This window comes from Tamandua tetradactyla, chromosome 3 (genome assembly GCF_023851605.1).
Source record: "Tamandua tetradactyla isolate mTamTet1 chromosome 3, mTamTet1.pri, whole genome shotgun sequence".
In the NCBI taxonomy this organism is placed as follows: Eukaryota; Metazoa; Chordata; class Mammalia; order Pilosa; family Myrmecophagidae; genus Tamandua; species Tamandua tetradactyla.
Genome location: NC_135329.1, coordinates 14987471 through 15002366, shown reverse-complemented (window position 1 = coordinate 15002366; position 14896 = coordinate 14987471). Strand labels below are relative to the sequence as shown.

General features: G+C 37.3%; 1 protein-coding gene across 8 annotated transcripts in view; it reads right to left on the bottom strand.

The window, feature by feature from the left end:
• The window catches only part of ADAM32 (ADAM metallopeptidase domain 32), a 155943-nt gene that overhangs the window by 59024 nt on the left and 82023 nt on the right, over positions 1–14896 (bottom strand). For 6 of the 8 annotated variants that reach the window (XM_077152538.1, XM_077152540.1, XM_077152541.1 and 3 more), the window contains 2 exons: positions 8315–8451; positions 72–249 (listed from right to left, as the gene is read on the bottom strand). The exons of the other annotated variants lie outside the window; for them this stretch is intronic. In XM_077152538.1, the coding sequence (XP_077008653.1) occupies positions 72–249; positions 8315–8451 (315 nt within the window). The remainder of the gene's footprint in view (positions 1–71; positions 250–8314; positions 8452–14896) is intronic. 8 annotated transcript variants of the gene reach the window in all.

Sequence of the window (14896 nt, the reverse complement as noted above, 5' to 3'; positions counted from 1 at the left end):
TAACATTTATGACAAAAGGGTGAGCTAAAACAACAAATCAATTCATCAGTTTTCCTAGACATTTGACTTACTGCCTCAGTACCACAGTCACAGATTTCTGCTCCCTCCACTCTGCCGTTGCCACAAACTGGACGTGGCGCTCTTTGCAACTGAGGCTTATTCTTCAGACATTTGGCACCCGTATTTGAAATGAAATGTTCAAAGTCACTCAAACTGCAATTGCTAAAAGTCTTCACACCTCTCGATTGCCTAAAAATGAATTGGTATAATGTTGGTGGCAATGTAATTCTGAAAACATAATTCTATATGTTCTTTAACCATATGAATTAATTTCAAAATGTTAAATGTAATGGGCAACAAAAAAATGCTCATAACAATTGCTTACTGGCCAAAATCATTCTTGAAGAGGTCATGTGATTTCAATATGTACTTATTCAAACAAAACTTGGAACGTACTACTTTTATTTTATATGTGTATTATACACTAAATCCACCTGAGAAAATGTTGCGCTTCTAAATGGGATTGTTTGCAAATTCATGCATAGTGAAATAAAACTGAACGACTGCATTTCTGCAAATTCCCAGAATAAATTAATGACTTCAAATTTCTCTTCTACTTCCTCCATCTCTCCCATTATGGTTACGAAAATAAGAATCAAGTTCTTTGAAAGTTTGAATCTCTTCAAACATATTTTTTGGCAACGTACTTTTTGCAAACTTTTACTCAAAAGTTGGTATACTTAATATAAGTTAATATACTTATATGAGTATACTTACTCATAAATTGGTATACATAATACTCAATAGATAAATCATTAACTTGTGAGTTGCTTGAGGCAGGAATTTCATCACCTTTATTTATGGCATCCCATATTACTGCATAGTGCTTGGCAAAAACAGAATAAACAATCTGTTGATTCTTCATAATTACAACAAACTTTCATTAAACAGACAATTCTGTGTTTAGCCCTGACCTTCCTCAAAGATCTTAGGAAAACTTTAAATTAACCAAAATATTATGTAATTATATCCATATCTGATTATTGATAATTCCAGAGAACATTTCCATAGGATATCACTCATAATATGCAGTACGAGCCTGTAAGGCAAGAAGGAAACTGGCTCTTATTGAGCCCTTATTATGAATATATCAGTCAGAGTTCTCCAGAGAAATAGAACCTACAGAAATATATGTACATGAGTAAAGGTATATGTATCTATATACGTAAATATTATATATATATGTGTGTAACTGGTTTATGTTTTTGTTTCCTTGGCTGCTCAAAATAGCAGTTTTTCAGGTTACTGAGTAATTGGCCAGAGTAACAATTCAAAAATGAAGAATATATGGTTTCTAAATCCAGAGAGACACTAAGCAGTATGTTTTTTTGGTTGTAGAAGGACCCATGCGCAACAACTTTCCTTCATCTTAAGCAGGACAGCTATACATATGCCCCACACTACTGGATGCCTAGAAATTATGCTGAGGTAGAAGACACATGAATGTTTGTCAAATTTACCACCCTCTGACATGTAAATGTCTTATTAAGAAGTCTAGATAATTGCTACTTCTTAATCAGTAGGTACAACCAGCATAATGTAATGGACCAGTGCAATATTTTGCAGAAGGGAAAGGCAACCAAGAGCTCTGTGGACTAAATTGTGGCAACATAGGGCTGAAAGACTGACATATCTCCAAGGTAAGACAATGAAGATGTATTTCTGGCTTTTTCAGCCAAAAGAAAAAGTGATTCTGGTGGTCCTAACAGACATCAAGAAAAAAAAATCATTTACCAGATCAATAGGTGCATACAAGTTACCAGGGGATGTGTTAATTTGCTCAAACAAGGATACCACATCTGGAACAGCAACTACTATTAGCTGCTGTTAAGTTTATGATAATCCACTGTCATTCTGCAAGATTCATCTATTTTAGCACAGTTTAAATCAGCAAGCTGAATAGGGATGTGGTGGAAATCATCACTCCTGCATTCTTCAAGTCCTTGATATTGGCACTAATCTCTGTAATTCTTCCAGGAAAATGGCAGGCATTGTTGTTGTTTTTTTTAAACATAGGCAGGCACTGGGAATCAAACCTGGGTCTCCGGCATGGCAGGCGAGAATTCTGACACGGAATCACCATCACACCACCCTGGAATGGCTTTTAAAAGGGGGACTTTAATAAGTTGCTAGTTTACAGTTCTAAGGCCGAGAAAATGTCCCAATTAAAGCAAGTCTATAAAATGTCTAAATTAAAGCACCAACAAGAGGCTGTCTTCACATAAGAAAGGCCAGTGAAGTTCAGGGTTTCTCTCTCAACTGGAAAGGCACATGGCAAACATGATGACGTCTTCTAGGTTCTTCTCCAGGCTTGTTGTTTCATGAAGCTCCCCCGGGGGCATTTTCTTTTTTCATCTCCAAAGGTCTTTGTGGGCTCTAAAGATTTTTCCAAAACAGTTCCCTCTTAAAGGGCTCCAGTAAGCAACCCCACCTTGAATGGGTGGAAACACATCTCCATGGAAACCATCTAATCAAAAGTTACCACCCACAATTGGGTAGATCATTCCATGGAAATGATCAAAATGCTCCCACCCAGCAATACTGAATGAGGATTAAAGAACTTGGGTTTTCTGGGGTACACAACAGATTCAAATCAGCACAAGCGTCATGGCTGTGTTTTGGTAATTCAAGTTAGATTTTTGTTCATGTGACATGGGATGCTTATGTTTATACAGATCAAGTAAGACATGTACATTGTCTATCTATTTTACTTATGGGGGCACTGTGATCAACTAGACAACACCAGAGGTCTCTACAAGTTAGACTGTTCTGTTACTGCTTTGACTTTACTGTTCATTATGATAGCCATGCTCACCTTGTCTTTGGAATTAGATGTGACCACTTGGACCCTGTCACTCCAGAATTCCAATTATCCCCATTGCATTTAAGAATTCCAGTTCAGTAGCAATAGTTCCCACTGTAATTTCAGACCTGCAGATGAGGGTGATCAGAGCTCTTCAGTGATTCTGGGGTTCCATTCACAGATTTATTCCTTACGTCATTTGAAAGAGGTGTCCTCTGGACATGCTGGGGTGGATGAGAAGGACTTACATGATGAATCCACTCTAAAATTCCAAGCTTCCTTTGGCTTTGGATACCTTCCTTCTACAGTATACCAAGGCAGTTCTGGCATTGTAACTTCAAGTAATGTAGGTCACATTTTGGTCCATGTTTCAGCCAACCAAAGAATTAGAAGCTTCTCTAAACCCTCAAATTACAACCTTAGATCCAAATTGTCTGCTTAGTGGGCCCATATCAATAAATTCAGCCTAATCCAACTTTAATGCTCTTTTGACCATTATCCCAAACCCTCAATATCCATTTTCACCCATACAACCCAGGCTTCTTTCTGTATAAACTGGAAAGATCATACAGTTCTTTTGGAGTGCAGTGAACCTCCTCATGGACCACAATTTATGCCACATCTTTCAGGACCTGCCGGGACTTCAGTCTAGTTATAGGCCTGGAAGCAAAGAGGAGTGCTGGGGGTAGGCCCTGGAAGGAATCTCTCCTTAGAATCCTCCTGGAGTGCAGGGATTATGGTTTCATGGTTTCCTCAGATGAAGGTAGAAGACATGGCAAAGAAGACACACTAAAATGTAGGGGTTCAGTGTCCCCAGCTTCATCAGGATCTACCCTTTGTCCTATTTCTATTTCAGGATCCTGTTCTTCCGATGCTCTCACTTTAACAGCAGACAGTCTGTGAGATTGAAACTTCAATTTGTGTTACAATACAAGCCACTTGCAGGATGAAATTCTGGTTTTGTTTTTCAGAAATCTCAACTCTGTGGGCACAGGAAAGAGGGGTTTCAAGGGACACATGGAAATTTTCATGTCATTTATGCAGTACTTGAGCTAGGAATTTGAGTCCAGAGCCAATCCTTTTCTTTCATCACTCTTTCCAGGATATTTAGGAACAAACAGCTAAGCTCATTATACTTGTTAGTTTGACAACAATGTTCTGAAGTATCAAATGCATAGTCACCCAGAACCTTGCTTGCCTCTAAGTGTCTGATTATAAGTGTTCAGTGGTGATACTTTATTTACCTTCATTGCCACACCATGGCATGGACTGTCTCCTCTCTGGTATTGGATGTAGAGTCCTTAGGGCTTTTAAATCTAATCAGACTGAAGAACCAATTCCTCAAACCCCAGAACCACTTTGGAAAACATTCTTAAGATTCTGCTCTTCTAGAACCACCATTGGTCCCCAAATATCTACCATTCAGGGTTCTCCAGAGAAATTGGGTCATATGTTTATACACACATGTATGTGTAAACACACACACACAAACACACACACACATACACATATTAAGAGATTTATCTTAAGGAATTGGCTCACAGGATTGTGAGGTACGGCAAGTCTAAGCTCCAAAGACAGGCTAGTAACCTAGAAATTCTGGTAAGAGAGACATTGTAATCTTAAATCCAAAATCTCTAGGGGAAGCCAGTAGGCTTGAAACTCAGAGAGGAGTAGACAGTGTGTTCTTAAGGTAGCATTGCTTCTTCTTTCTCTCAGTTCTTTGCTTTTAAGGCCTCCAATTGCCTGGAGTAAGGCCACCCACATTATTGAGGAAAATCTCCTTTGCTTAAATGAAATAGATGCTAAACCCACCTACAGAATACATCCTCACCACAGACACATCCTGGCCACTATTTGACCAAATAACTGGGCATCGTAAGCCAGCCAGGTTGACACAAAAGCAACCATCACAATGAGTGAGATATTCTACATATTTAAGCACTTCATCCTCGGCACAAATCAGGGAGTTGATATTGCCATCAACATTGTATGGAAATTGGACCAGACAGCTCATAAATTGACAGGATCAGGATTCATACACAGTTATTTATGACTTCAAATTCAAGTCCTTTTGACCTTACTATTATTGTGCCCAAAAATTCATCTTTGAATATTACATAATAAAATACTTGCCACTAAATTTTAATATAAATTAGTTATAATCAATACATTTTGATGATCCTATCATGAAAACAGAAAGGTAAAGAAAAGTTTTAAGTTCACAAACTTTACATTTTGGCTCTGGGAACTATTTTATCATGGCTATATTCTAGGTATATATGTGGGGGGGTTGATTTATATTTGGCTATGGTTCTAAATTAACATTTCAACAATGTTTCTCTGGTTCAAGGTAACTATATGAAGAAGGATACTGTAAGTCATCTCAACAATATATAATCCTAGTTGTTCATATACTTGCTGCCCATAATGGCAGTTCTTAACCTATGAACATGTGTTCCCAAAGTTTATTTGTAATAAATTAACTGGAGCTTTCCATTTGTTTGAGACTTTGCACTCTCAATTCTCATGCTTTTTCCCAAATTTGTGAAACTATAAAACGAATAGCCGAAGTTCAAGGCTCAAAGAACAGAGAAATAAAGTGATAGATAGGAATGAAGGGAGATAAATTATTGTTCTCTATGACTTTTCTGAAGATGAAGTTAACACTTGATAACATTTTGAAAGAAGAAAGGTTTATTTTTACATAATCTCATTTGCATTTCTCTCTTCTATACTTTCTCTCTTGTTTGTCCCCCTAAGTGCCATATTCTCACCGCTCTTGTGTATCCCTACGAGGCCATTTTAATAAACTTCTAGATCTTTCCTAGTCAAGTAATAAGCAATACCAGCACGAGGATAAATAAATTACATTCATCTTGGTTTCTTACATCCTCACAACTGTGTGACTCAGCTACCGTGATCCTCATTATGCAGACAGGAAAGTTGAGGCTTCATAACATTAACCACCAAGATGTGAAAATCCATGTTGCTATCAACATATACCACACCTCAAAAAGGGAGCCACTCTTCCTCACTAAAAAATTTGATAGCTTGATGAAATTTATCTTAGCAAGGAATTTAGATAAATCAATATGAATAAGATAATTCAATTTCTGTGAATAACTCGTAAGTCCATGTACCTTCCAAATGTATTTGTCTTTTTGTAAATTAAGGATGCAACCTAGTAGGTGAGTAAACCCTGGCCATGAATTTTCTCTAGGCTACTACATGCATAGCTATTGTTTTCTCTATGTCCCTCTCCTACCTCTACTTCCAAACTCGCTTGTTTGTGTCGACTGTTTAAATAGTGAGGATTTAAGACATGAGATGCCCATTTAAAATAGATAAATATATGTAAGTGCATCAAAATGATTCATGGAAAAGAGCACTGAAGTACAAGAAAAACGATGTTTGTACCAAATATATACTAATCTTCTGTGGCTACTTGGTTTAAGATGATTCTACTAGATTAGCTGCCCTTTGTATGAAGTCAGAGTGAAGTAGAGAAAAGAACAAGGCTGGGAGTTTAAAAAATGTGTATACTGGCAGCAGCCCTGTGATTTATTGAGGCCTTAGGCAAAATTATTAAACTATCTAAAACTCGATTTTCTCACCTATAAGTGATTTTGGGTAGTTGCGAGGGTTAAATAAATATCATTAAACAAATAAAGGACCTAATTCAATGTCTTGTAGTAGGGCTTGTAGTAGGTTCCCAAGTAAAGCATTGGTGCGATTTCTGAAATCAGCTGAAGGCTAGCCACTAATTAACTGTGTATCTGATACAGGGTCACTTAGCTTAGCAATCCAGGGTGTGTTTTTACTGAGAAACTGGAGATTGTAGAAGAAAGTATTTGAAAAATTATAAATCACCATACAAATCTCAGTATCGATGATCGCAGATTCTAATGCCAGGCTGCCGGGGATCCAAACCCATGTTTATCAATCACTGGCTATCTGAGCATGGGTGATTATGTTTTTTCAACTCAGTTTGACATCACAAAAATGGGAATGATGATAGGACTTGCCTTCTAGAGATGTTGTGAGGATAAAATGAGTTAATATATGTTGTGGTGGTGTGAAGATGTATGTAATTCTGAAAAACATGTTTTTAAATCTAATCCATTCCTGTGAGCATGAACCAATCAAAATGGGCCTTAATTCTACTACTGGACTTGAAATAAAATTCAGACACAGAGAGAGAAAACCAGAGGAAGCAGAAAACTGAACATCAATGGAACCCAGAAAAGAAGGGAGAGACCGAGAAATGTCACCATATGTCTACCCATGTGACAAGCTAAGGAACAAGAATCACCAGTAGCCAGTCCCAGAATGCCGCAGTCTTGGAAAAGAGAATGCCTTGATCTGGACTTTTTCCCAGCCTCAAACCATCAATGAATCAACCCCCACTGTTTAACCAACCCATTTCATGGTGTTTGTCTGAGCAGCCTAGGAAAGGAAAACATATGTAAAGTACTTGGAATGGTCTCTAGCTCACAGTAAATACACTTTAAATATGTATTCTTCTTACTGTCATCACTACAAGATTCTGAGCGAACTACACAAAACATTTTATCATCCTTTGCATACTTGAGAATAGTTGGACTAATGGATAACAGGCCCAGAATAACAATTCTCATACATTTTGCAGATACAGATAAATGCTTTATTTCGCATTTGATTGTTCTTCAGTTATGAATAGGTCATACTTACTATCATAGGCTATTTTCACATATTTTAAAAACATGTACGATACTAAAGACACCTGTTGTAACTCTTCTCTGGTACACTACTTTGGGAACATTAGCCAACTTAGAAACCACTGTAACTTTAATCCACGATGTACTTAAAGAATTTTACAGTTTAGAAAACACTTTCCCACTGTATGTTTTCACTTTTTTTCTTATATCACCCTATGAAATAAGAGAATAGATATAATTATTCCCCTTTTAAAAATAATAAAAGTAAATTTAAGTAAGATCCAGTAAATTTTTCCAAAGTCACACAATTGCTATATATTTGATATGGGTCTCCAGCAAGGACTTCTTTTTCTTTGGATGGTGGTTTTTCCACAAATTACTTTTCTATAATCAAAACTAAAACTTCTTAAGAAAAACAGAGGGCATTTCTTTTAGCTTGCTTGCATACTTTTAAAGATCTTTACTAAAGTATTTAGCAAAGCACACAGCCTAACAAGAACTGCTTTCCTAATATAACTTGCAGATTGAATTTGTGGGTGGGTTAATCTATATATGTGGCCATCTTTAAGGGTACATCTCCATTCACACTAATCTCACAGGTAAAATAAACATGTTCACACTTTGTAGTAAATGTGGTATATTAGCTATAGCTAATTATGGTATAAGTAAAGACAAAATTTTTATAGTTTAAATATTTATAATAAAATTAACATCATGACAAATAAATATAATTTTTTTAAAAAAAACTTACACAACTTCTGTATTCATTATACAGATGGTTCCTGTACAACTACATTTCTCTGGGTGATCATATGACATTCCCAGACTGAGTCCCAGCAACTGGGTGACAATAACCGAAAAGGCCTCCAAAGTTATATCGTTGGGATACTACATCAACAACAAAAAAAATCCAAAGGAAAGATAATTCAATGAAGGGAGGCAAAAATAAATTAATTCTAGTTTTGAACATTTCTATTCTTTTATCAAGTACCTATAAGTAGGGAAATATGGTTCTTGGACAGGTCAGAAGCCATTCTCACAAAGTTTTAGCTGTGCTACAAGCTTACTGAGTTTATTCCAAGCTTTGTCATGATTTAACAATGAATGTCTAACATAATTATTAGGTATTATGGCAAATTGAATTAAGTGCCCCCTCTAAAGACATGTTCTTAATCTTAATCTGTGTCCCTATGGGTGTGAATTCATTTGCAAATAGGATCATTTGAAGATTTTATTATTAGTTAAGGTGTGGCCAACTGAATCACGGTTGGTCTTAACCCGTATTACCGAAGGCCTTATAAAGAGAAGGCCAGAGAGAGAAGCCACAAGCCAGAAGTCAGCAGAAACCAGAAGAGCTGAAACAAGGAGAAACTGTGTGCCATGTGATTACCTGAACTTTGGACATCTTAGCCTCTGAAACCATGAGACAGTACATTCCTGTTGTTAAGTCAACCCAATGTGTGGTATTTGTCACAGCAGCCTGGCAAACTAAAACAGTTTTTAGTACCAGAAGAGGGGTGCTGCTAATACTGGGAAATGTGAAAGCACCTTTAAAATTGGGGAATGGGTAGAGGCTGTAAGAATTCTGAGTGGTTGGTAGATTGCTTTGAAGAGACTATTCCTACAGTTATGGTTATTAATGGTGCTTCTGGTGAAGCCTCAGAAGGAAATGATGAATGTGTTCTTGGAAACTTGAGGAAAGGTGATCCTTGTTATAAAGTGGCAGAGAATGTGGCGAATTATATTCTGATGTTGGATGGAATGCATAACTTTTAAGTGATGAGCTCGCATATCAAGCTGATGAGATTACCAAGGAAAATGCGGAAGGTGCAGCCAGGTTTATCCCTGCTGCTTGAAGCACAAAGGAACCAGCAATGAATGACTTGGAAATTTTTCACCTTAATCAAATAGCATGCTCTGAGACAAGGGCTAGAAGCATGGAATCCTCCCCAGCTAATGGGAGATGAATTCCATGTGATATCTTACTAATGTCAAACTAGGGTCTATCGTCAATAGCAACATTGTAATATGCTTCCACTAAGTTTAACAAAGGCATTATGCCAAAGATAAATGTCAGTAAGTGGGGGATATGGGGGAAGGATATGGGATTCTGTGCAGAAGAAATGGGAATGTCCTCACATAAACTATGGTGGTGAAGGCATGGCTATGTGATTATACTGGGAACCATTGTTTTTACTTAGGTTGGATTCCATAATGCATGAATAAAACAGTTTTAAAATGAATGGGGAAATACAAATGCTGGAGACAATATGGAGGGAGAGCTGTACCTAGTCACTATTGGTATGGAAGGAGCTTACTGCAGCCCCTCTGGAAGGCAGTGTGGTAGCTCCACAGGAGACTTGGATGGGGTTGCCCTATGATCCTGCAACCATGTAGATAGGTGTACACTTGTAGGAATTGAGAGTTGGACACATTTGCACACTAGCATTCATGGCAGCAGTGGTTGCAAATTGCAATGGATGGAAGTGCCTAAAGGTAGATTGACTGAGGAGTGGAAGTGAGAACTGTAGTGTGTACATACAATAGAATATTGAGCGGCTACAAGAAGAAACGTAGTTGTGAGGCATGCAACGAGGTGAATGAATCTTGAAGAAAGTGTGAAAAATGAAATAAGCCAGAAATGAAAAGACAGATATTATTATGCCTCACTAATACGGACTAACTATCATGTGCAATTGAATTCGAGGGCATAGGTTATCAGGAGAAGGCCTATTGTAAAGGTTCCTGGATCATAAGCCCTTACAGCAGTCACATCTATTCTGGAGTTATAACTGTTATTTCTAAATTCTGAGGTGCTAAATTCTTTGTGTATAACCTAGTCATTCCTTGGAACTTTGGGTATTTGTAGGACACCTGAAACTTAGAGTTAGACTTCTTCAGCTATGAAACTCAGCAGTACCCCATAGAGCAACTGTTAAAAACACTGAAAAAGGGATCACACTTCAATTAGAGTTGCGAATGAAGCTGATCTGGGTAGGACTAAGGTAAATCAGACTAAAAGGTAAAGGATGATATTGACTGTATTTTAAACCTTCAAAGTCTGTGTGAGACCAAAGAAAAGGATGTTTATTTGGTACAAAATTTATCATTTCTGTAGCACAATACCTAATTTAACTTGCATGATCAGTTTATTTAAACAATATAATTGTTTTTAACCTTGAACAGGGAATGAAATATTGATGTTTTAATTAGTGTAATACCCCAATACATCCCAAAGTAATTTGGACAGAAAATAAAAATGTATTTGCAAAGTCCTCTTGAGGGACTGGGAAAAAAAATGTGGAAATATTAAACTTCCCCCCTAGGGAATTCCTGGTATTCTAGAAAGCATTAGGAACTCCCAATTTAATAAGCCAAGCCCTCTAACTTGGGGCTTGTCCTTATGAAAATTATTCCTGCAAAGAAGCTAAGCCTATTTATAAGCATGCCTAAATGTTACCCCCAGAAAACCTCTTCTGTTGCTCAGCTATGGCCTCCCTAACTCTGCAGGTGAACTCACTGCCGTCCTCACTATGTGGAACATGATCCCTAGGGGTGTAAATTTCCCTGACAATGTGGGACAGGACTCCCAGGGATGCACCTGGCACTAGCACCGTGGGACTGAGAAAGCCTTCTTGAGCAAATAAAGGAAGAAAAATGAAAAGCAAAATAAAGCTTCTGTTGCCAAGAGCTTTCAAAAAGAGTCAAGAGGTTATTCTTATGCAGTATATAGATATTCCTTTTTATTTTCTAGTGTATTAGAATAGCTACAAGGAAACTGAAACTTTTGAACAGTAATTCAGTAGCCTTGATTCTTGAAGATGGTTGTATAACTATATAGCTTTAATGGTATGACCATGTGATTGCTAAAACCTTGTGACTGGCACTCCTTTATCCAGTTTATGGGTAGGTGAGTAAGAAAATAAATAAATAATAGGGATGATAAAAGGTATGGGAAGTTTGGGGTGTTCTTTTTTATTTTTATTCTTATTTGTATTGTCTTTGGAGTAATGAAAATGTTCTAAAATGATTGTGTTGCTGAGTGCACAATTATATAATATTGTGAGCCATTGACTGTATACTTTGGATAATTATACAGTATGTGTAAATCAGTAAAATGCATTAAAAATGCATACACACACAAAAATGGAAGAAATCTCCCCACATATAATGAAAGACATGAATATGCACATTCAAGAATTGCAACAAACCCTAAACAGGATGAAATCGAAGAGAACCATGGCCACACACATACTAATCAAACTGCTCAATGCAAAGAACAATGGGAGAGTTCTCAGAGTTGCAAGAGGAAAGCAAAAAGTTATGTACAAGGGAGTCATAGTAAGATTGATTTATTATCATCTCATCAGAAATGATGGATGTAAGAAGGCAGAGGACAAAATATTTAAGAATTAGAGAAAACAGTTACCAACCAATATTTTTATATATGGCAAGGCTCTCTTTCAAAAACGAGGGAGATATTAAGACATTTTCAGATTAAGAAGAAAAAGCTGAGAGAGTTCATTACCACTAGACATGCCCTACTAGCATTAGGGAGTTCTTTAGACTGAAAGGAAGGACATTAGACAGTGCAACAAAGCAGTATAAAGAAATAAAGACCTCCAGCAAAGGTAACCATATGGGTAACTATAAATGCCAGTACTATTGTATTGTATTTGCATTTTTTGTTGTGCAACAGTCCTTACTTCTTAAAATTGATAAAATACAATGCAAGCAAACTATGATAAATCTACGGCTTTGTATGTACAATGTACAAAGATATCATTTGTAAAATGTACAGCAAAAGGTGGGAGAAGTAGGGTTATAGGAAGTGTATGCATTTGCTATTGAACTTAATTTAGTAGCAAAACAAATATGATTGGTAGATTGGGATGTGACATTTTAACCCATGCAGGGGATGAATGTAGCCAAGCTCCAATTGCAGAACTAATGATCAAATTCTGACTACTAAAAATAGGCCCCCAGCTCAGCTGAACCTCAAGTAAAAACTAAGGTTGCTGGGGTTTGCCCCAACGCAGAGGGGGCAGGGCTAACAGAAAAAGAAAAAAAAAAAAAAAAGGATCAGATAGCACGTAATACTTGAGAGGGTCTGGGCCCTGAAGACAAGGTGGGGGCACATAGGACCTGGAGATACACAAAGCAACATACCAATTTAAGCTCTTGATTGGCAAACCCGAGGAACGGGGGTCCTGCTCTGAAAAGGATTTTTCTTTTTCTTTTTTTGTGGCTGTGTTTCTACAGCTTAACTACTCTTTGGATACAGCTGCAGGGCTTCTCAGGCTCCAACTGCCCCAGGCATGGGCAGAATTAAGCTTGTTTGACTGTTTATCTGGAGACTGTTCCTTCGCCAGGGTGGGGCCCAGCTCAGGTGGAATCCCTCCCTCAAGGAATTCAGACCCCAGGGTCAGGAAAAGTGAAGCAATTAAAGCCAGCCTACAATCTCTCCTCTGGCTCAACCATGCTCCCAGCAGAAAGAGCCTGCTGAAGTTAAAGGTACCACATCACCTTATGCTGGTGGGACCTGCAGGCAGACAAGTGCCACATACTGGGCAAGACAGGAAAACCACAGAGTCCAGAGGCTTCATAGGAAAGTCTTTCAACCAGCTGGGTCTCACTCTCAGGGAAAACTGACAGAGGTGACTCTTTCCTCCTGAGAGGAGGCCAGTTTGGTCTGGGAAAATCTGGCTGGGGTCTATACTACCTAAGTAGATCCTCCTAAGTGGGAGGGGGGGAAGACACCATACAGTCAGGGCAAGAAACAAGAAATGAAAAATTCTGATCTGTTAAACAAAACCTAAGCTAGAGGTCTAGAATAAGCTGAGCTGAATGTCAAAGAACAGATAGACAACAAAGTCATCCAACAAGAAAATCCTAGGTAAAAAAAAGTGAAAATCTCCAAAATAAATTAATTGAGGAAATTAAATGCCTAGATGCCAATAAAAACTAATCAATCATATTGGAAAATGGAAGATATAACCCAATTAAAGGAACAAACCAACAATTCAAATGAGATACAGGAGTTGCATAATTAATTCAGAATGTTCAAATAGATGTGGAAAACCTCATCAAAAATAAAATCAGTGAATTGAGGGAGGATATAAAGAAGGCAAGGAATGAACAAAAAGAAGAAATCAAAAGTTCAAAAAATCACAGAACTTGTGGGAATGAAAGGAACAGTAGAAGAGATTAAATAACAATGGAAACCTACAATGTTAGATTTCAAGAGGTAAAAGATAGGATTAGTGAACAGGAGAATAGGACATCTGAAATCCAATAAGCAAATGAAAATATAGGGAAAAGAATAGAAAAATATGATCAGGGACTCAGGGAACTGAATGACAACATGAAGCGCATGAATATATGTGTTGTGGGTGTCCCAGAAGGACAAGAGCAGGGAAAAAGAGGAGAAAAACTAATGGAATAAATTATCACTGAAAATTCCCAACTCTTATGAAAGACTTAAAATTATAGATCCAAGAACTTCAATGTACCCCAAACAGAATAGATCCAAATAGACGTACTCCAAGACACTTACTAATCAGAATGTCAGAGGTCAAAGAGAAAGAGAGAATCTTGAAAGCAGCAAGAGAAAAGCAATCCATCACATACAAGGGAAGCCCAATAAGACCATGCATAGATTTCTCAGCAGAAACCATGGAGGTGAGAATATGGTGGGCTATATTTAAATTACTAAAAGAGAAAAATTGCCAACCAATAATTCTATATCCAGCAAAATTGTCCTTCAAAAATGAGGGAGAAATTAAAACATTTTCAGACAAAAAAATCACTGATAGAATTGGTGACCAAGAGACTGGCTCTGCAAGAAACACTAAAAAGAGCACTAGAGACAGATAGGAAAAGAAAGGAGAGAGAGGTGTGGAGAAGAGTGTAGATATGAAGACTATGAGTAAAGGTAAAAAGAAGGAAAATCAGATATGACATATAAAATCCAAAAGGCAAAATGGGAGAAGAAAGTAATGCCCTTACACTAATAACACAAAATGTTAATGGATTAAACTTCCCAATCAAAAGACATAGACCAGCAGAATGGATTAAAAAACAGGACCCATCTATATGCTGTCTGCAGGAAACACATCTTAGACCCAAGGATAAAAATAGGTTGAAAGTGAAAGGTTGGGAAAAGATGTTCTATGCAAATAACAATCAGAAAAGAGCAGAAGTAGCTATACTAATACCCAACAAATTAGATTTCAAATGTAAAACAGTGAAAAGAGACAAAGAAAGACATTATGTATTAATAAAAAGAACAATTCAACAAGAAGACATAATAATCATAAATATTTATGCACCA